At 33.6% G+C, this 20,487-nt stretch overlaps 1 protein-coding gene across 2 annotated transcripts; it reads right to left on the reverse strand.

Annotated features, from left to right (window-relative positions):
- Positions 1–6,343: 6,343 nt before the first annotated feature.
- On the reverse strand, positions 6,344–19,106 carry LOC132183421 (agamous-like MADS-box protein MADS2). Of its 2 annotated transcripts, none has more exons than XM_059596853.2 (8): positions 18,603–19,106; positions 15,326–15,404; positions 15,079–15,143; positions 14,767–14,866; positions 7,604–7,645; positions 7,488–7,529; positions 6,722–6,858; positions 6,344–6,642 (listed from the first exon to the last, which is right to left on the reverse strand). In XM_059596853.2, exons 1-8 carry the CDS (start codon positions 18,785–18,787, stop codon positions 6,555–6,557), a joined length of 738 nt encoding a protein of 245 aa, XP_059452836.1. In that variant the 5' UTR covers positions 18,788–19,106; the 3' UTR covers positions 6,344–6,554. The 2 variants fall into 2 exon arrangements, with proteins under 2 accessions (XP_059452836.1, XP_059452837.1); XM_059596854.2 differs by having other exon boundaries at positions 15,079–15,140; positions 18,603–19,105.
- Between the last annotated feature and the right edge of the window lie 1,381 nt (positions 19,107–20,487).

Consider the following 20,487-nt stretch of genomic DNA (forward strand, 5'->3'; position numbering starts at 1 on the left):
GGGTACTAATTACTGAAAGCTATTAATCAATTCATAATTTCGAAGTATTTTAAAAAGAAAAGAGATTATTAATTTACATACTTTTGGTGCATACTTATATATATATCCATTAAAAATAAATTTGTTTTGGAATAATTAATGTGCATATAATTATATACATTAGTGGCATTTTTATTTTTTTCTCAGTGAAAGGACAAAGGTTCTTGAAACAGGCCGACCAAAGATCCCTCCTCACTCCAACGCTGAAATTGGGGGGATAATTAATTCATAATCCTTGTGCCAATTAACTGCCATGTTCACAGGAGAAGGTGCAAGAAATGGGAGCCCTACTTGTCTCATATATCTCACAAGTCAATAACTCATTATAAAAGGAAAAAGATAATTAAATAAATAAATTATAAATTTATAATTAAAGCACTTTTTTTTATTTTTTCCCGCCCTTTTGGTTCCAGTTAAGATGGATGCTTCAATCATTTTCTAATATTGCTAGTGATCGAGGGACGTAGATTATGTTTTTCTTATAAATAATGTTTTATGTAGGTTTATAAAATATCTAACTTAAAAATAAGAATATTATATATATTCTTTTCTGGGAATAAAAAATATTATATATATTAAGTCAAATCACAAGCTCCTGTTTTTCAAAATTTAAGATATACTATTAAACTACATGAATAATTATATATAGTATACGTTTAGTTTCTATATTATTACTGTTTCTTAGAGAGAGAGAATTTCGCAACATGGCAAGGTCTTATGAAGGCAGATTGATGTAAATTAATTAATGCATAAGATAAAAAAAAAAAAAAAATCTAAATAAAATATTTTAATTACAATATATAAATTTTATATTTAACATTTATAAAACAATAAAAATAATTTCCTCACTTTTTAAGATTTAAAATTACTAATCAGATAGAATAGAGAATATTCAGAGATAAAGTGGGTGACAGAAAAGGATGAAATGAAAGATTAGTAGAATATGAATTGTAATAGAAAAGAAGAAAAAATATTTGAAAAATGAATGTAATTGCTGATATTGGTCAAGATCATATGGGCAGGGACGGAGGGAGGGGGGATTGGTATTGGCCATGCCCCCCCTACAATTCCTAACTACAAAAATTTAAGTTAAAAAATAAATAAAAATTATAAGATTAAAAAAAAAAAAAATTGCCAACCAGCCCATGGTAACAAATTTTTTTTACTCCTGGCCCCTACCCATAATAGTTTCTGGCTTTGTTCCTGCATATGGGGTTCTTTTAGTACTCCTAATAGTTGTATCCATCATATTGGGCCACGGCCATTATTAGTTGCATATATTCCCACGATCATCTTCCACCTTCCTGTTTCCCTTCGGTACAATGAAGTGCTAGGTTTTTTTTTTTTTTTTTTTGGGTCTAGTTTGGATTTTTTCTGTTGATCTAGTTTGGGATTTTATGTTGATATGCTTGTTTTTATTATTTTTTATTTTTAAAGAGGAAAGTGATCTTGAAATTATCAGTGGCTACATGATATAATAGACTAATTAACCATATAAATTTGAACAAAAAGTGTGATTTATTTTAATTTTAATGGACTTCTGTTTATGTATTAAGGATATAGTTCAAGAATTATAAAATGCTCCGTATTTAATTCTATTATTACTCTTAAAGAAAATCAAACCGTACAAAAATATCAAGAAGAACAAACCAAAACCAAATCCAGTTCAAATCCCACTAGCTAACGGAGGTTTTTTTTATTTATTTATTTTATTATTTATTTTTTTTTAATCCAAAAATTTACATTATTAAGGGAACATTAACCTCCGTACGTCTTAGGATACCCAGGAGCAGGATCCTGCAAATTCGTAGATTGTTCTTCTTTTTCTTAATTTATACCCCAATATATTAGACAATTCATCATAGAACCCCAGAACCGTTGAAATCAACAATTAATGTTCGGACCTATCGTGGATGTTGCTTGTACGATCGAGAAACCATATATCACAAGAAAGAATATATCAAACCTATTAGTTGCATTCTATAAAAAGGAAAAGAAGAGGGCTACAAAAACATTAACCTATTGGTTCATTAAAGTGAGACTCTCACCAAATAGAACAATTGAGAGCCCACTTATGCATTCATGACACTTTAAAGTTTAACCTAATCGTGCAAACATCATCAATGCCATTCTTAATTTATCTTATTTAATTTGTTTCTTACAAGTCAAATATTCAGCTTAGACAATACATTTTGTAACAAGTTGACTAGAAAAAAGGAAAAAAACCAAAAGCTCTCTTCCTTTTTCTTTATTTCGAGAGAGCCCCCATACCCCGTATTGCCGTATATATCCCTAATGAGTCATGGCACCTTTAGATTCTGCTCGATTTATATATGAGTAATAATAGATGTCATCCTTGTATATATATTTTCTTTTTTTTTTGAAATCGCAACTTTCATTCCTTTCATAAAGTTGAAACAAAGAATCTAGAACCCAACTAGTTCTAAACAATATGAGCGTGGTGCTCTAAATTCACAATAGAGATAATAGCAGGTGGGGTCTCATCTACCCATATATGCTCTTCGACACTCTGGAGTCCCACCCTTGCTAGCCCATGCACAGCTTGATTTGCAAATCGTCGAACATGTCGCACCATCCAACTCCTTCTCGTTCCCAGAAGCATCCGTATATATGTTTTCTTATATTCATTTAAATTGATGTGGCTTTTAAAATCATAATTGAATTAAAATCTAATAATGATTCATCATAATTTAATAGTTATTTTAAAAGTCACATTAATTTTGAGTGAACATAAGACTAACTCAAAGGTAACATCACAAATATATATATTGTGACTAATAATGATCCATCAAAAATAAATATATTCTCATGATTTGCTGAACAATTTGGGTTGCCTTTGACCATGGTGACCCAAGAGTGGTCTCATAAAATTGTAGGATTTAATGGCATGATTTTCTAGGCATGCATGCGATGATCCTTTAATTAGCCATTTTTTGTTAGGATTTAGTAGGAGTTTCAACAATTCCTATAATTTGCATATTTACAATTGCAGGAGCCTACAATTACTCAAATCAATGTTCATGAATCATGAATAGCCAAGATTATGCCATGTAAGTATTAAAAGTAGCACTAAGTAAAAAATAATAATAAATTAAAGTTAAGCAAGTGGTTGACCACTCCTATAATAGGTTGGGGTGGCTGGACCACCCTAAACATAGGCTTAATTAGGAGGGGGGTGGGAAGGGGTGGGGGGTTGGCCACTCCCAATGGAGTAGTTCGAGTAGTCCAAACCACCACTTGAAGCCTTTTTTGAGTAGCTCATATAAGACCTACTTATTTAAATAAATTTTGGCTGCCAGGTTAGTCACCTACTTAAACAAGTAAGTTGTCCCATATAAGCTCTATCACATTTTCAATCCAAATTGTTAGTGGAAGATTTCTTATCCATAAGTGATGTTATCTAACTATAAAAATAATTGAGATCGTGTCAACATTGAATGGGACGGCACTTTATCGCAACTTATCTCTCTTAAATATATAAATTATATGACTTTAGGGGAACCTCATGAATGCAATCTTAACCTTTTTTTACTTGCATTTGTAAAAAAAAAAAAGTGAATATATAGTAGTGGGAAAAAAAAATAAAAAAATAAAAATTCAAGAGTTCATCTAAAATAGTCTTCCCTTGTCTATTAGTTAAAATAATATTTATTTTCAATATTAATTACCTAGTTTTAGAAGCTTCACGTGTGCCGTGGGCCAGCAGATAGCTAGCCCCAAGTTTACTATCCTTTTCTATATGATTCAAAAATGCTGGGCCAAATTAGGCATGAAGGACAAAATTGAAAAACTTGTCTAATTATGGTATCTATCTGTCTTCCTCTCTCATTAATAATTAATATATATATATATATAAATACATGTTAAAACTGGGGGCCTTCTGATTCCCACTATTCTTTGGTTACTTTATATGGCAACTGTTGCTCTAGGTGTTTGTGTAATTATATTTTCCCCTATACACAGGAATAGCATGATTTTGTTACTATGTAAGGAAACTTTGAAAGTGGCTAATTTTGATAAAGACATATTTGTTACTAACTAAGGGAATTTGTGACATAGAAAGAAAAGAAAGAAGTAAGGGAAATTGTGAGGGAGTGAGTGAGTGAGTGATATATGTATAGATTAACTGTACAGTAATTAACAGAGATTCCTTTTTGGTACGTGTGGGGACAAAGAGGACCATAAAGCAAATCAAACTTTAGCACCAAAAGAAAAAGAAATCTTAATTTTATCAAATGGGATATGTGGGCATTTGAGTGTCTGTTGATCAGGTATTGAAGGGAACCCTTTCTTTCGGCTCGTGTCCTTTTTCCATTCACGTGGGATATATTAATTATGTGTCTACTCTCACCTTTTACAATAAAAAGATAATAATAATGCCATTCGATTCAAAACTAATTATATATTTTCTTTCTCAATTTAATATAATTAATGAAAATTCCTTCTATTATAATTTTTTTTTTCTTGAGAAACAAACAAGATTCATATTACAAATTACAAAGCAAGAGATAGATATATACTAACTATCATTCTTTCATTTTCCCCTGTTAATTGCTTTTTATGCAAGTGGTGGGGACAGTTAGTTAAATATACCTAGCTAGCCATATAGAGGTCATCCGTACATAAAATATATCTGCATTGATGGACCGAATCTTGGTTTATTTTAATCCTAGGATATATATATATATTGGAGATCCTTGGGGAAATTCTTTTGTAGTTGTCAAGTAATAATGTCCCAGAAAAAGTCAAGTAATAATGTCATTCAATCTTTTGTTTGTATAAGATTTTGGGTTCAAGAAAATTAAAGTATTTCACAATAAAATTAAAGGATTAGTGAAGTTTTAATTAACAAAATTAATACATCACTCTAAATTGTATCATATCCCCTGTACACACAAAACACAGGACATGTAGGGTACCATGTTTGTGTCCTGCGCACTTCCTTATAAGGGTGATTGAATTATGGAACATAATAATTTGAAAATGACCAATGCAGTAATCCATTGATGAAGTTAGGAAAAAAAAAAGGAAGCCACTGAGGAAGTTAAACCAATCATCTAGTGAGTACCATATTCATGTCCTAATAATGCTTTGTAAATGCGAAATGAATAAGGAGTCATTATCTCAAAAGCTCAACTATAATCATTACTTACCATTAATTTCAAAAGATTAAAAAAAGCGAGAATATATATATACTGTGAAATATATGAAAATCATGAGACAAAGCTGTTTATTAAATTTATATTTAATTATTTTTATATCATGTTAAATTTTTAAATCCGTCTTTTAAGTTTGTTTTCTAATTATATGATATTGATTTGGAACAAAAGCTAAGACTGCCTGCAGAATTGTTGGATGGGCTTTGGCCCAACAACAGAAGTTAACACATTGGGCGGCTTGTAAGTTTAGTTTACACAGGTGGGCCTGGATCGGGTGTGAGATAACTATACCAGATTTGGGCAGTTCTATTAAAGAATGAGTTGGGCAACTATTATACCTTACATTTGCATTAACTAAAAAAAAATATATAGAAAAAGAAACCAATAAATATTGCTAGTGAAGAGGGGATCTCACGCAAAACAGAAGGAGAACAATAGAAAATGGATAAAAAAATTTATAGAAAATAAGATAAATCACGTTGATCAGAATCTCACCGGTCAACAATGGGATTTTGGTAGAGTCTCACCACCAAAAAGAAGAGAGCAATCAGAAAACTGTCTTTTTCATTAATCATAATCTGATCTCCATAGAGTACACAGAGCATTTAAATAGATATTGTAAAATAAACCCTAACCCTAATTTGACTCACTTTGGGCTAAGCCTATTATCTAATTATAAAATAACTTTAATCATATTCTGACTAACTATGGACCAAGCTCATTATTAAATTGCAAAATACAAACTCTTAAAATATAAAACATAAATAAAACTAAAGACTAATTTATTATTTTCTCATTCCGCATCAGGATCATATATATATATATATATGGTCCTCATGAGCAAAATAAAAAGCTTTCTGCTGGATTTTATGTAACCTATAATGAATGTCATTTGAAAGAAAACAATTACCAAGGGAAAGCATGTAGGCCTCTCCTAACTTGAGGAGAACAAATCATTTCTTCCACTATAAATTATCCGAAGAATAAATGATGGGAAGAATATGCTTTCACAAATTAGAAAATTTTGAGCACCATCTTATGGTATTTCAATTTCACCACAGAACATATATATATATATTAAGAACTATTAAGATGAGCAAAAGCAAAGTGAAACCAAAGCCTTATATTAATTTGTCTGAAAAATATAGCAAAATAAGTCTCCCATAAGGGTTTTCAACACATCATAAACTCCTTGCATGCCTTTTGGCTTGGCTAAAGGTTCCATAGTGCTCTGTAAGTCAGTCACTGCTGCTTAATTTTATGTTAATATGAGCTTACAAATGCTTATGAACCATTAAGATATTGCCAGCATGCTGGTAATTACATGACACTTACTCAAAGCATCCATCCAGGGATAAACCCACTGACTTGTTGGGCATGAGTTGTAGCAGCAGATATCTGATCTGAACTTGATGCATTATACCTGAGACGTTCAAAAAAAGGAGTTAAAGATGGGAAGCTGTATGTATAGTCAATAAATTTGACCGTTGTTTGAGCTTTACCCTATCTGCAACGTGGGATTGCAATCTAAAGGCTGGAAGAACCCCTGAGATTGAGCAGTCTGATGACCATATGACATACTTTGCTCACCGCCTTGCCATGATTGTTCAAGGTGAGTTCTTGAGTTAATTTCATCAAGCTGCCAAGAAATAAAGTTTAAAGCATATGTGAGTGGTCAACAATCATATTGGCTCTAGATAATTTTTGTGTGATATGATGAGGAAATGAGAAAATGGAGGTAATATATAGAGATCTAGAATAACAGCTGCCACAAAATGAAAAACTGAAAAGTGAGGCAGAAGACCACGTCGTAGAACAGGAAATTAAGTCACAGTAATGACAACGATGATGACAAAGTAGTTTAATTTACTGCCATGGTTTTCTGAAAAATTTAATCTTTGTGGTCTTATGATTGTTCCAAAGAAATATTGACTGGTATCCCTTATAGACAATTGCTACAGAGGAACAGTGGTGTGCCTTCATATTCAGAAACCCAAGCAATTCCCCCCAAATTAAGATTTGGATGCATATTCATGAAGGGTTTTGAAAAGAAAAAAAAATGTTGGTGACGGAAAATGATGCAGGGCCTTCTATGTCAAGGTAATTCAACAGTCAAATTTTTCAATTGACTTGTAATAAATATCCCTTTGAAGGCAAGCTTAGGAAAGAAGCAAAGTAACGATATGCAGAGAGTGCTAGCTCCTTCCACAATATATCATGCAGCCTGAAAGCTGGTGAACAACCCTAACCATCCATGAAAATGATTACCTTAATTGTCAGAGCTCTGTTCGCTTCCAGCAATAATTGTTCCTGTACTTGAAAGGTAGCTTGTTAATATTAGAAGTAAATAGCATTACTATCACTATTGTTCCATAAGTGCATACCTTATTTTGGTGATCAGAGAGCTGGTCGAGCATGTACTGCGTCTGCAAAGCAGATTAGAAATAATTACATTAAGCGCTCTTCACTTGACACTGGAATTTCAACTTCAGAAATATTGTAGAAGCTAGAACAGGATCTGATTGTATTGATAAAGCCATCTTTTTTGTCAGCATATGCAAAATAATTATGCGTGTGCGTGTGGTGTGTGTTAGGGGGAGTGATACCCTTGAATTGAGTGATGAATCATGCTTACACCATACACCTCATTACATGGAATTAGACTTTTGAAGACTTTTGGTCAACTATGTCATGTTGTATATGGTCCAAGGATTGATGACCCCATTGAAGCCAGCGACCTTTTTGAAATATTTTCATAGGCTTCTTAGGGGATTAGATAGTTCTTATCCTATGGACATAGAGACTCTTGAGGGGGCTCTTCCTCATAGAATTCCTCGTATTCAATGTGAAGATTTGGCTAAGAAGTCTCTAAGGAGGAGATTAAATATGTACTGTTCTCTTTAAAGAGCAACAAAGCTGATCCTGGGTTCGAAAGGTTTTATTGCCCATTTCTTTAAGAAGTCTTGGGACATAATAGGCCAGGATGTCATTGTAGCGGTAAAATCTTTCTTTGGTTTGGGTAGACTTTTTAGAGAGGATAATTATACAGCCATAACCTTGATTCAAAATGTTCCTCTAACCATTCCCACTTGAAAGACTTCCGGCCTATAACTTGTTAATAGGTGTTGGGGAGAGAAACATCAAAGGAAGTCAAACAAGAGAAAGTTAATGTATATATTATGTTGATAATGGCTCAAATTGTCAACAAGTGTGAAGATAATTGCTGAAAAATATCAATATTCAAGTTGGCGGGCTCAAATCTTATTTATCTATAATTAAAGAATAATGTTATTTTAAAAGGTGTCCAAGAACCACTTGGAATTGGATTTCTGGAGAAAACGTGTGTGGGTAAACATGTAGGCTGCAATGTTTATCTTTATCATGGAAAAAAACTTTGTATTCATGATGGTTTCATTTTTTCAGCAGCAATTGGATTAAAATTGTTCCCCTATTTTTTGTGACTAAGCCTCTATAAAAGGACATGTAGTCCTTAATTGAGATCATCTGAAAAATTCAAATTGGTTAAAGCACTTTGTAACATTTACAAAGTGTAGAGAGTTTTTCTTTACTGGGTATTTGAGAGGGACATTTGAGTGGAGTGTACAATGGGGTTAAGGGCTTGGGTTTGAGATATTAAACTTGAACGGTTCATGCTTGTACCATTGTACTCAATATTTCTCAATAGTAAAGAAGGATACCGAATCACGCATCGTAGATATAAGCATATTGCTCTTTGTGTACGTGTGTGATTGGTGTGTTCGTGTGTTTTTTTTCCAAACTTGTCTTTCGCATAAAGGTATGGTGGAAAATTGGTTGCCAATTAATTATCAATTTTCCCAACATATTAAGACATCACTTTTAACCCAAAAGCCTAAGCTAATGGGCTTAGGTCCACTTAGGTATATATTAACCACTCTTATTTTTTATACTTTCTCAATGTGAGACACAAATCTCACAAAGTGCAAGCACAATAAATCTCACCTCACTTGTGAGTCTCTTTCACATTGACTAAACTCTCCCACACACAAGAGTGTCACATGTACTCTAAGAGAAACCACTCTTTTTACCAGAGTCAAACCAAATGCGTCAAACTAAAACACTCATATCAGTAGTAGTGGAAGCTAACCATGGACTCTGATACCAATTGTTATGGAGAGAAACTCCAAAGAGAGTAAAACAAGAGTAAGTTAATATATATATTATGATACCACTTCTAGCCCAAAAGCTTAAGTTAATGGACTTGAGTCCACTTAAATATATTAATCATTCATATTCTTTACATATTCTCAATGTAAGATACAAACATCACAAGTGCATGCACAACAATATATACAATTTATAAGTGCATAAGTAATTAATGTGGTGGCTAATTGTCTTCAAATTCTGCTTGGTATTTTTAGGAAGCAACCGGGGACTTCTCGGTAGAAGGCAGATTGGAGACAAAATTCTTCTAGTCCAAGAGCTTTTGAAAAATTACTGATGAGATAAAAAGGTTCTCTCAAGTGTGATTTAATGAAGGCTTATGATTCTATAAGATAAGATTTTGTCTTGGCAGTTTTAAAGACTATTGGAGTCCTTGAGGTTATGGTGAGATGGATCAATAAGTGTATCACTACACCTAGATTCTCTACTTGGCGTAATGATGATCAGCTCTTTTCTCTTTCTTTTTTTTTTTTCTTTTTTTTTTTTTTTAAAAAAAAAATAAAAATAAAATTAATTTTTTATTTATTCAAAGCGGGAAAGAGGGAAAAGGGGAAAAGTAATGATGATCAGCTTAAGGGCTTCTTTCCTGGGAGTAAAGGTCTTAGGGAAGGAGATCCTTTCTTGTTTTATTTTATGGCTTACAATTAGAAGAAGGTTGTATACCCAAGACAGATTGGTTGCTATATTAGCCTACTTCAGGAGATGAAATGTGTTTTATGTGGATCGAGTGAGGAGAATATTGATCATCTATTTATTTGTTGCCCATTTTCAGAAAGTATTTGGTATAATCTTTGCAATAGATGTAATATTTCTTGTGTTCCTAGAAATTCTGAGGGGTTTATTTGCTGGATGGCTTCCCACTTCAGAGGCAAATCTTTTCCCTTCCTTGTGGTTAGAATTATTTTGGCTGCTATAGCGTATGCAACAATGATTTTGGAGATTATGTTTTGGGTTAGATCCAAGCCTAACTCCTTTAAGGGGTTAGGCTTTCTAGGATTCTCCCGTTAATAGCTTTCTAGTTAGGTCTTAGAGTTTTCTAATGTAATCTTTTAGTTTTACTTGCCCATGTTCACTTCCTTGTAGGCGCTTGCTTGCATAAGCTTCCCATAGCTTTTAGGTCATATTGTTTTTGAGGCTTGTTTGTGGATCCTTTTTGTTTCTTGTCTAGTTTTAATAAGGAATTGATTCGTGTGGGTAATGTTGAGAATGTTGATGAGTTGAATGGCATTTTGATTGTTGGGTTTTTTTTTATTGCCAATGAAGTATCTTGGTCTTCTATTAGGGTCGCCTATAAGGTTAATTCTATTTGGGATGGTGCTACTATTGAAAAAAATAAAATGGCGACTACTTAGTTGAAAAATGTACTTATTTAAGGGTGGCAGAATTACTCTTATCAAGAGCGCCCTTCCCAATTTGGCTACGTATTTCATGTCCCTCTTCCCCTCTCCCTGCAAGTGTTGCAAACTGCATTGAAAAGTTTCAATGAAATTTTTTATGGGGTGGGGCTAAGTGAATAGCTCAAATTTTATCTAGTAGGCAAAGATTTGCACTTCTAATGGAGGATTGAGGGTTCAGAACTTGCAAATATTCAATTGTGTTCTCATAGAAATAATTATGCCTCTATGTGCATAAGAGAGAAGTTTAGTGGAGAGTTGTAGTGGATTCTAAATTTGGTAGCCCATGAGGTGGGTGGTGTTCTAATGAGTCTAATGGGGCGTATAGAATTGTGTTATAGAAGAATATTCAACATGGTTAGAGAAGTTTTCAAGTCATATCAAATTTGAGATATGAGATGGCTCAAATTAATGTTAGATTTTGACATGACTAGGGAGAACCCAACACACGCTATAAACAAGCCTTCAACAAGGGCAAACTAAAATAACCTCTATTTGCTTTAAGACAACAAAATTATCGATGTTGTAGCAGGGTTCTTTCTCATGAAGATCATATTCAAATATGCAAAGTCGTAACGCGAGGTTAGGAATATAAGTGGAAGTTGAGCAAACGGGGTTATGGATGGCTAGAAAATAAAAAAGTTATGACATTTGTGACTGTTAGATAGGGGTTTCCTTCTAGAAGTTTCTAGAACTTGTAGGTGAGGTGTCCCCACTAGCTGTCAATTCATGAGGTGTCCCCACTAGCTGTCAATTCATGAGTTGTATTATCGAACTACCTTTCCAATATATTTGGAAGAATGAAGGCAGAAGGAGATTCACCCCAATTTCTCTTGCAATTGAATAATCTCATCATAGTTAACATGGTATTAGAGCAAGATTCTAGGGTTTAAAATTCTTCTTTAGTCTTCTTAATTTGTTTATAGATTTTGGTCTTAGTTTTTTTTCCCCTTGTTCTATTAAAATTTAAGCGCTTTATTTTTGGTGAGCCTCCTCTCAGTGGCAACAATGCCGGCCGTGAAAATAAAGTCTCCGGTGTTAAATAAAATGTGGGAAAAAACGAGCTTGTTTGTTTTCGTTAGTGTTAGTAGTGGCCGATCAATTTTGGTGGTATATATAGTTTGTGCTTTCTTTTATATATATATATATATATTCTTGAGCTTTGTTATATTTTGGAGCCTTAAAAAATGCCCAAAAGGCCAAAATCATCTTGAATAGGCCCTAAAAAGAGGGACAAGCAAGGCCCAAAACACCAGTACAATTATGAGTTTCAATAACCGTTGATTGGCAGTTATTTTAGAACTACTAACCGCCTGTGGCGGAGCAGTTATAGTTATGAAAATTTGATAAATGTCTAAGACGGTTGCAGTTAGCGATGAAATGCAATAACTGCTATCTACAACCACTTGTACACCCTTAATTGAGCTTGTGAGTGAAGTGGTAAACATGAATCAAGTGCAAAGAAAGAAATATTCCCAGGCATTTGGGGTGAAAGGTTATGTTTGTTAATGTGTTTTGGGGGGTGTTTTTTTGTTTTTTGTTTGAAAGTACTCTGAAGTGACATAAAGGAAAAAACTCTTTTCTTTTGTTTTGTTTTGTTTTTTTTTTTTTTTGGGGGGTAGGATTTATATTTGAGAAAATGTTTTCCATAGAATACAACTAGCTAGATTATTTTGAGAAACCCAAACAGATGTAGAGTCCCACTTGTAAAAAAATTAGAAAGAGAAAAGAAAAGGGGTCAGTCGGGGCCACCCCTCTTGACCCCTTTTCTCATTGCAAAAGTTTTTAATTTTAATTTTATAAATAGTTTTCTATATAATTTTTAATTTTATCATTGCAAAAGTTTGGCACGTGTTTTGTCAAAATATTCATACAACAAGAGAGGAAGAAAAATTTATAAATAATGTTTTATATTTTGAATTGTTTGTTATTTTATTTTGAATTATTTGCTATTGTATTTGTTTTGAGAATACAAAACAAAGATAAAAAACAAAAACACAAAACAAGCATTGCCTAACGGACAGAGCATTCCTAATGTTGATTACCAATAGAAATGTAAAGGTCATTTTGATTTGGTATTTTTATGTTGGGGTTATCCCACATTGATTGTGGAAGGGGCTGGTGGTCAGCTTAAAAGTATGAGATAAAGTTTCACCTCTTGAGCTAGTTTTTTGAGTTGAGAAATACTTAAGACCACTCAATATTGGTATCAGAACCTAGGTTCAACCAACAAGTCTCATCGAGTTGTCTCTAGTACTCCAACCTAGGGCCCGATGTATGAGGGGGAAATTGTTGGAGTTATCTCATATTAGTTGTAGAAGGGTCTGATGGTCAATTAATAAAGTATGAGAGCTTTCCTATCTTGAGCTAACTTTTAGGGTTGTAAGAGGTTCAATACCACCCAACATTTTAACCTCAAAACAGTTAACCCCATTTAACCCCATTCAAGATGAGGTGATGAGATGTCTAATACTAATGACGAAGTAGATGCACCACAATAATACAACACCACCGCGATATGACTATATACAGATATGATGTCCTCTAATGACGACAGCAAATCATGCATGTACACATGGATGGAGCCAAGAAGTCTTAAGGGAATAGGACAAATCAAAACCCTTTTTTTTTTCTTTTCTTTTTTTTTTACAATTTTTTTTCTTTTTTTGGTTGTTTTTTATGAACTAAAGACTACCCTAGACTATAAATATAGAATAAAAATTAAAAAAATATTGCAGTCCAATCAAATAACTATAGTTATTAAATAACAACTAAATAACTATAATTCCTTATAAATACCAATAAAAAGAGCAAACCCCATGTACAAACTTTCAGGATGTCTGTATGGGCTAAAATTCTCTTTTAATAGGTGAGATCTAATACGTTGAATATTTCATTTAAATGGGGGTGATTTGACGATCTTATGACATTTGGCTTTGATACCATATTAAATTACTATTTATCCTAAAAGTTTAAGCTGATAGGAAAAAGATAAATTTAATCACTTAATATTACTTTAACACTTATCAATCTATTTATTTCTCATTTCTATTCAACTGACATGTTTGCTCGACACCGGTAGGGACTACAAATTTTTTATATAATTAGGGCTTCTAGGTTTGAATGGGCAAAGGCTAAAAGATTTATTGGGTAGGGAGTCAGGGACTATAGAATTTTTATACAATTAGGGCTTCTAGGTTTGAATGGGTAAAGACCAAAGGATTTATTGAGTGGGCCAAAAAAATTAGTGAATAGGGCCAAAATTTTTACTGGGTAGGGCCAAAGAATTTTGTTGGTAAGGGCTAGTAAGCTGAAAGTAAAGATTTAACCATATAATTTATCTTTTTGTTAACCTTATATTTTTTTTTAGGTATGCTACAGTGCAATATAATGCCCACATTTAACCCATATTTAGTGACTTGTATGATGTGAAGAGATAATTGAAATTCAAATTTCAAATTTGAATCCCCCATTTCATGTGATTATCCATCTGTCATGTCACTAAAAATAGGCTAAATATGAGTATTATATTGCACTGAAGTATTTATCTCTTTCTTTATTTTTTTCCTAAGGAATTATGGGGAGGGGGTATGCTCATAAGTTTTGGATAGTATTTATTTCGTGGTCATGAAAATTTAAATTTTATGTATTTAATGGTATATATAAAGTTAATGTTGATAGTTCTTTTAAAAATTAAATAATAAAAAATCTTATATAGCATTAAATGCAATACCTTTAAATCCTAACTTTTATTTTGGATCTATATGAGATGGTCTATTCTTGTTAACAGTTGCCTTAATAAGGGCACATTTTAAGGAGTATTAAATGTTCAATTATTATTCTTACCCCCCAAAAAAAAAAAGTTCAATTATTAGATATAATGCACATATTTCAGAAAAAAAAAAAAAAACGAAGGTGCGTAGGTCATAAATCCGATCATAATTAATCACCTTAGTGGACCTGACTTGCTTCAGGGATGAATCCAGTTGACGCTCAAGCTTCTCAAGATCATTTGTGTTTAAAGGGCCCAAGTCTTCCCCGAGAAGGTTTCTGGAGGACCAAGGAGAAATGTTTCATGAATGAATGCACTTACGTGCCAGAACTGCTCATAAACAAATTAAAAGATGCAAAAATATTTCTAATCCCATGCTTAAGCCACGACTTTTTCAACTCATTTACCAAAAGAAATCATCCAACTCAAAGTTTTTGGAGCAGTACTAATAAAAACAATGATCAAGGTGATTTTTCTAAATAGTATTTACCTCTGAGTTCGTTGTAAGGACTCCAACCTAGTTTTCAGCTTCAAGTACTCTCGATAGCTGGTCTGCTACACATCACATGACAACAACAATCAATATGAAAATCGCAAAGCTCAGTTTATGCCATAAGCTAGCTCGACATGGAAAAGAGATGGCGTTTATATAATGCTAAAAACTTCGTCATCAGCATATATACTGATGATTACTGCAAAGTCAGTTATAAGTACTAGAGATAGAACAGTTAAGCTACCTCGAGCTCCTTGCCAGGTCTGTTGACTTCCACCGAACCATAACTGCTTTTTTGGTATTTTTCAAGTGTTTTGAGCATGCTATGCCAATACAAAAAAGACAAGGCAAATCAGGATGATCAGGGACATATATTATGATTAAATTAAATCTAGTTGTCAAAATTTTTTAAACCCATGCAACAATAGAATCAATCTCTAATGTCATTTCACATAAGCACCATATTGTATTCTTTTTTATTTAATGCAAAAATACGAAGCAAAGTAATTAATAAACACTATATAAATCCGTACTTCTTCCTAATCTATGTCAATGGTAAACTATGAATGTTAAAAAGCACGGGCTTTTTGCATGCATCGATCGGTGGATGCATACACTAAACTTCATCTTCTTGTTATTATTTTGAGAAATGTTTGTTTTTATTTTGAGAAATATTTGTTTTTTATCTCTCGCTCATAATTTGTCAATTTCTATATAAGAGATAAATAAATCTATCATTGAATATGTGAGACTATATGTAGGTCCCATAAATTCAGTAATAAATTTGCAAGAAAGATAAAAAGAAATAGACAAGAAATAGATGTGTAACAATTCTCTATTATTATCTTGTTGAAGTGTTGTAGTATGATATTGGTGAGGTCTTGAAAAGGAGTCCAGCTGAGAGCAAGCATAGTTCCCCTCCACCTCTACTGTACAGTGTAGATATAGTGAGGTATATAGTATTCTGAAGTTAAGGTGAGTTCTTTCCAGCTGAGAGCTGCAAGCATGGTTCCCCTACACGTCTACTGTGGACAATGTAGATAGTGAGGTATATGGTAGGCTGTTGTTGAGTGGGCACGTATTTCAACTTCTCTAGGGCATTAGAGAAGCTGTAAGATTCTTTAGGGTATAGGCACGGTGACGCACGGTGACGCACGGAGAATTTTTCAAGCTCCACTTGGTAGGCATTATCAATGTTGACAAGAATAGGTAGACTTTTTCAAACAAAAGGGTTGTCAATGTTGACAGGATTTGACAAAACTTGTACGTTCATGTGGCTAGTGGAGAGTTGTTTTTGAATGCTGACGGAAAGCCAAGCTCTAGAAAATTTTATGCCATGCTGATTCTCTCTTGCTATTCATTTCATAAAGAATGTCTGAACCTGAAAGATGACAAGTTCTTAAATTCATTTCGTGCTGTTTTTGGGGTAAACATCACCATTTCTTAATGAGCTCAACTTCTTAAAAGGTTCCTCCTCTTACCCATAAGAATGGAATAGATGGTGAAGTCGTGGATTTGTAAAGATTATAACAAAAGGGAACTACACCATGAAGTTTTTTAAAGGTTGCCAATAAAGAAGAGTGATTCATTTCATTAAGTTTTCAATGTGTCTAGCTCATTGTGAAGTTATATTAATCTGAATATGGACTTGATTTGTATAAAGGCTAGGTGTAAAGTTGTCTTCTAGGCCATGGCATGATGATATATTCAGCGGTGTATCATATTTGGAGGGAGAGAAATCAACGAGTAATGTTAGGTACCGTCTTTTTATCCTCTTAAAATCTTCTTAAAGCTGATGTGGCTTTTAAAATCACCATTAAATTTAAATGAATCATACTTGAATTTTGATCTAATGGTAATTTTGAAAACCATATCAGCTTTAAGAGGATTTTAGAAGGATAAAAAGATGGTACCTAGCATCACTCGAAATCAACTCAATATTCTTAATCAACGATCTTTTGCAAAAACAACCACTTAAATTCAAATTTACTAATATTATAAACTTTTTATTCTTACAAGCTGGCCCTAAATGTACCTTTTTTTTTTTTTTTTTTTTTTTTTGGATGAGTGGTAATAGAGTAAATGGACATTTTCATTCTTGTGCTGGCCTATGAGAATCGATCTGTTTGAACTAGAAAATAGAAATCCATGAGTCATGATACTTTCGAAGTAAACCACTTTACCTACATTCAATCAATGTCTTTTTTTCCAAGTGAATAGAAGAATTCTTAACCCTATTAATATTCATCAGTACTCCTACATCAATTAACCATGGATATTGTTAATCCAAAACCTATCTCTTAAGGAGAAGAAAAGAATCCCGTCAGTCTACAAGCGTACATTGATCCTGAACCTACATTTCAAAACCTACAAAACGGAACTTTTAGATCCTTAAATACAATGAAAAAAAGAAAGAAAACGACCATAAGCTTCTTCATGAAAACCAAGCTAAATACTATATTACTTCTAAAACATTATAGCACGTGCAAAGAAAGGAGCAATAACTTAATTTGACTTGTTTAAATTGCACTTAAATAAAATAGTCTTACAAGGAAAATAATTAATTATAGTTCCCTGGTCATCACTTTTAAGAAAAATGAAAAGCACAGCTTAACCAATAATATTTTAAGTGAATGCTTCGTTGAAATATGTGTCATTACTGATTTGTTGAGAACAAATAACATAGGACTTTCTCTGGCCATGGCATTTAAATCTGATCTCTATACCAACCCCAAAAGATGGTACATTGACATGATCTCAGGCTTTTGGACAAGTTTACAGCGATCTCTCTCTCTCTCTCTCTGAAAATTGACACTTGGGTCGAACAAGTTCTTCCCAGGTAATCTACTCAACTTCATGCAATGTCAGTAATTATCAGAGACAGACTTCTTTAGAGGACCTAGGAATAGAAAGTCATTATCTTTTTAAGGAAAATGCAAAAAAAATCAGAGAAAAAACAGGTAAACAAAATCTTAGATGATGTGGTTTGAAATCAACATCCATAAATGGGGTATGGTCATAAAATTTAGGTCACATATATATATACATAATCAAACATGTGAGTGAAGGTAAGAAATTAAACCGAGCATACGGATCCTTTTATGAAAAGACAGAAAGCTGTAGCTTGGTATGCTTCAGATCTCATAGTGCAAGATTTCCCATTAAAAAAACATGGTGTGAGGATCAAACGTATAAGATCAGATCAACAACTAAAGTTAGCTCCGAAACATCAAAAAAAGATAAAAGAATAAAACTTATCTACTACAGAACCTTGGAAACGAAAAACAATCATGAAACTGACATTCGAATATATCTGAAATATAAAGCCAAAAAGAGAGAGAGAGAGAGAGGATGAGTACTAAAGGAGTAGAAAGTGTGTGACAGGAGGTTCACTGTAGAAGAAAGATCACATGGCATACGAAACCCATGAAGAAAATCAAGCAAACAAGAAAAAGCACACAGATCCTACACATTTAAAGGAACGGAAAGAGAGGTAGAGCAGAAGATAATTAATTATTTACCTAGAGCTGCTACAGAACTCATAGAGCTTGCCACGGTTGGAGAAGATGATGAGGGCAACCTCAGCTTCACAGAGAACCGAAAGCTCATAGGCTTTCTTGAGAAGCCCATTTCTCCTTTTCGCAAACGTGACCTGCCTGTTTATCTTGTTCTCAATCCTCTTCAACTCCACTCTTCCCCTCCCCATACCCTAATTAACCCAAAAATCCCTTCTTTCCCTTTTTTTTTTTTATTTATATAAAAATATTCAACCTTTCTTCTGTGTTTTCTTTTTTGCTTGTTCTAGTTTTCTACTCTTGGGAACCTGTTGATCCTCCTTTTCTCTGTCTGTTCCCAAGTTTAACTACCTTTATGAATAACAAGAGGAAGTTGAATTCTGAAAACCCTAGAGAGAGAGAGAGAGAGAGAGAGAAAGTTTTGTGTATTTGGGTGTCTTCTAGCTCCTTCTCACATGGCCTTTTTAAACTCAGGTTGTCAATCTACACCACACATTGAAATGGAGTTTAGGGTTGGTGTTGTTTCTAGTTTCATAAAACCTGTTTTTCTTCTTCACTCTGCTTTTCTTTTGTTAGAAAATGTATATCCCCACTTGTTGTTCGGGCGCGTGGAGGCAAACCTCCTTGACTTGAAGGATCAACGGCAAGCGAGATCCACGTGGGCAGCATGGGTGCTATCCGATGGGAATTAAATGGCTCGCGAAATTGTAAAGTACTTTGTTCATGTCAAGGGCGCGTGGCAGTTGGCGATTGTTGAAACAATTTCTGATGTAATAAATGATGTTTACGTCGTCACCTTCCTTAAAATGGATCTTTACGTGTCGCCTCCTTACTGGCTTGCAATCGCCATCACGCTGAGTTATTCTTGTCTAATCTTTCGTATTTTCTCAGATATATATTCGTGTGACTGAAATGCCCTTGCATGATTAGCTAATTACAGGGTTGCTAATTTGCAGCTTCGCACAAGTACTAGACAAGAGCATCTTCAATAACGTAACACTTGATTGACCAAAAACTACAATTATCTATTTTAGTTATTTATTTTTTTAATAGAAACTTTAATAAATTCTCTATTTTTTTATCTTCTCTATTTTTTTTTTAAATATTATTTATCATCTTTTTCTTTCTTTTTTTATTCAATTCCTGCACGCAATTCTCCATCCATCACCCAAACCACAAGAACCCGACACAAAGCACCAAACAAATATGCATTCACACAAATAAAAATTAATTTGGAGTATACCCTGATTTTTGCTAAAGAAAATTCTGAAACCCCAAGGAAACGAAAAGCTAGAAACAAGTAACCCTTGTTTCTCGACCACCGGTGGCAGTGGTTTAGTGGTCTCAGAAAATGTCTATGAGGTCCAGGCATGTACTACAGTATTAGGGTGTGGGTTCAAATTTTTGCAATGGAGAATCACTTACACAAGCCTGATTAGTATTAGTCGCTTTAGGAATTTACTGATGTCCTGGTGAAACTGGTCAGGCCATAGCTCAATGTCTTGAGGGAGCACCTGTGGATCCCGCTGTCTAGGTCCCTCCTGAGTAATTTTCAACGGATAGATGCTACCATGATAATGCGTAGGTAGAGTAGCCAAAGTTGGTCATCACTCCCTACCCTTTTGAATGAAATAATAATAATAATAATAATAATAATAATAAATCACTCTTGTTTCTCATCAAATTCAGCTTTTTTCTCACCCTTTGATATCGATATTTTGTAAAAATATATATTTTATCACCTTAAATATGTGGTGGCGGCTATGAACTACAGTGAGTTGAAGCATTGAAGGGACGGGATTGTGGAGGGGCTCTATGTGGGGACAACTTCATCGGTGGTGGAGAAAGGAGACTTTGGGGACGCCACAATCGGTGGAGAGAGAGTGGGGAG

The sequence above is a fragment of the Corylus avellana genome, chromosome 5, assembly GCF_965113065.1.
Source record: "Corylus avellana chromosome 5, dhCorAvel1.hap1.2, whole genome shotgun sequence".
Lineage (NCBI taxonomy): Eukaryota > Viridiplantae > Streptophyta > Magnoliopsida > Fagales > Betulaceae > Corylus > Corylus avellana.

Excerpts from the sequence above, each read along its gene's own strand:
- LOC132183421 (XM_059596853.2), bottom strand. The coding sequence starts at position 18,787 with ATGGGGAGGGGAAGAGTGGAGTTGAAGAGGATTGAGAACAAGATAAAC. Across the intron at positions 14,867-15,078 it reads TCCTTACAACGAACTCAGAG|AAACCTTCTCGGGGAAGACT; the intron begins GTAAATACTATT and ends TTGGTCCTCCAG. Across the intron at positions 7,530-7,603 it reads TCTCTGATCACCAAAATAAG|GAACAATTATTGCTGGAAGC; the intron begins GTATGCACTTAT and ends TTTCAAGTACAG.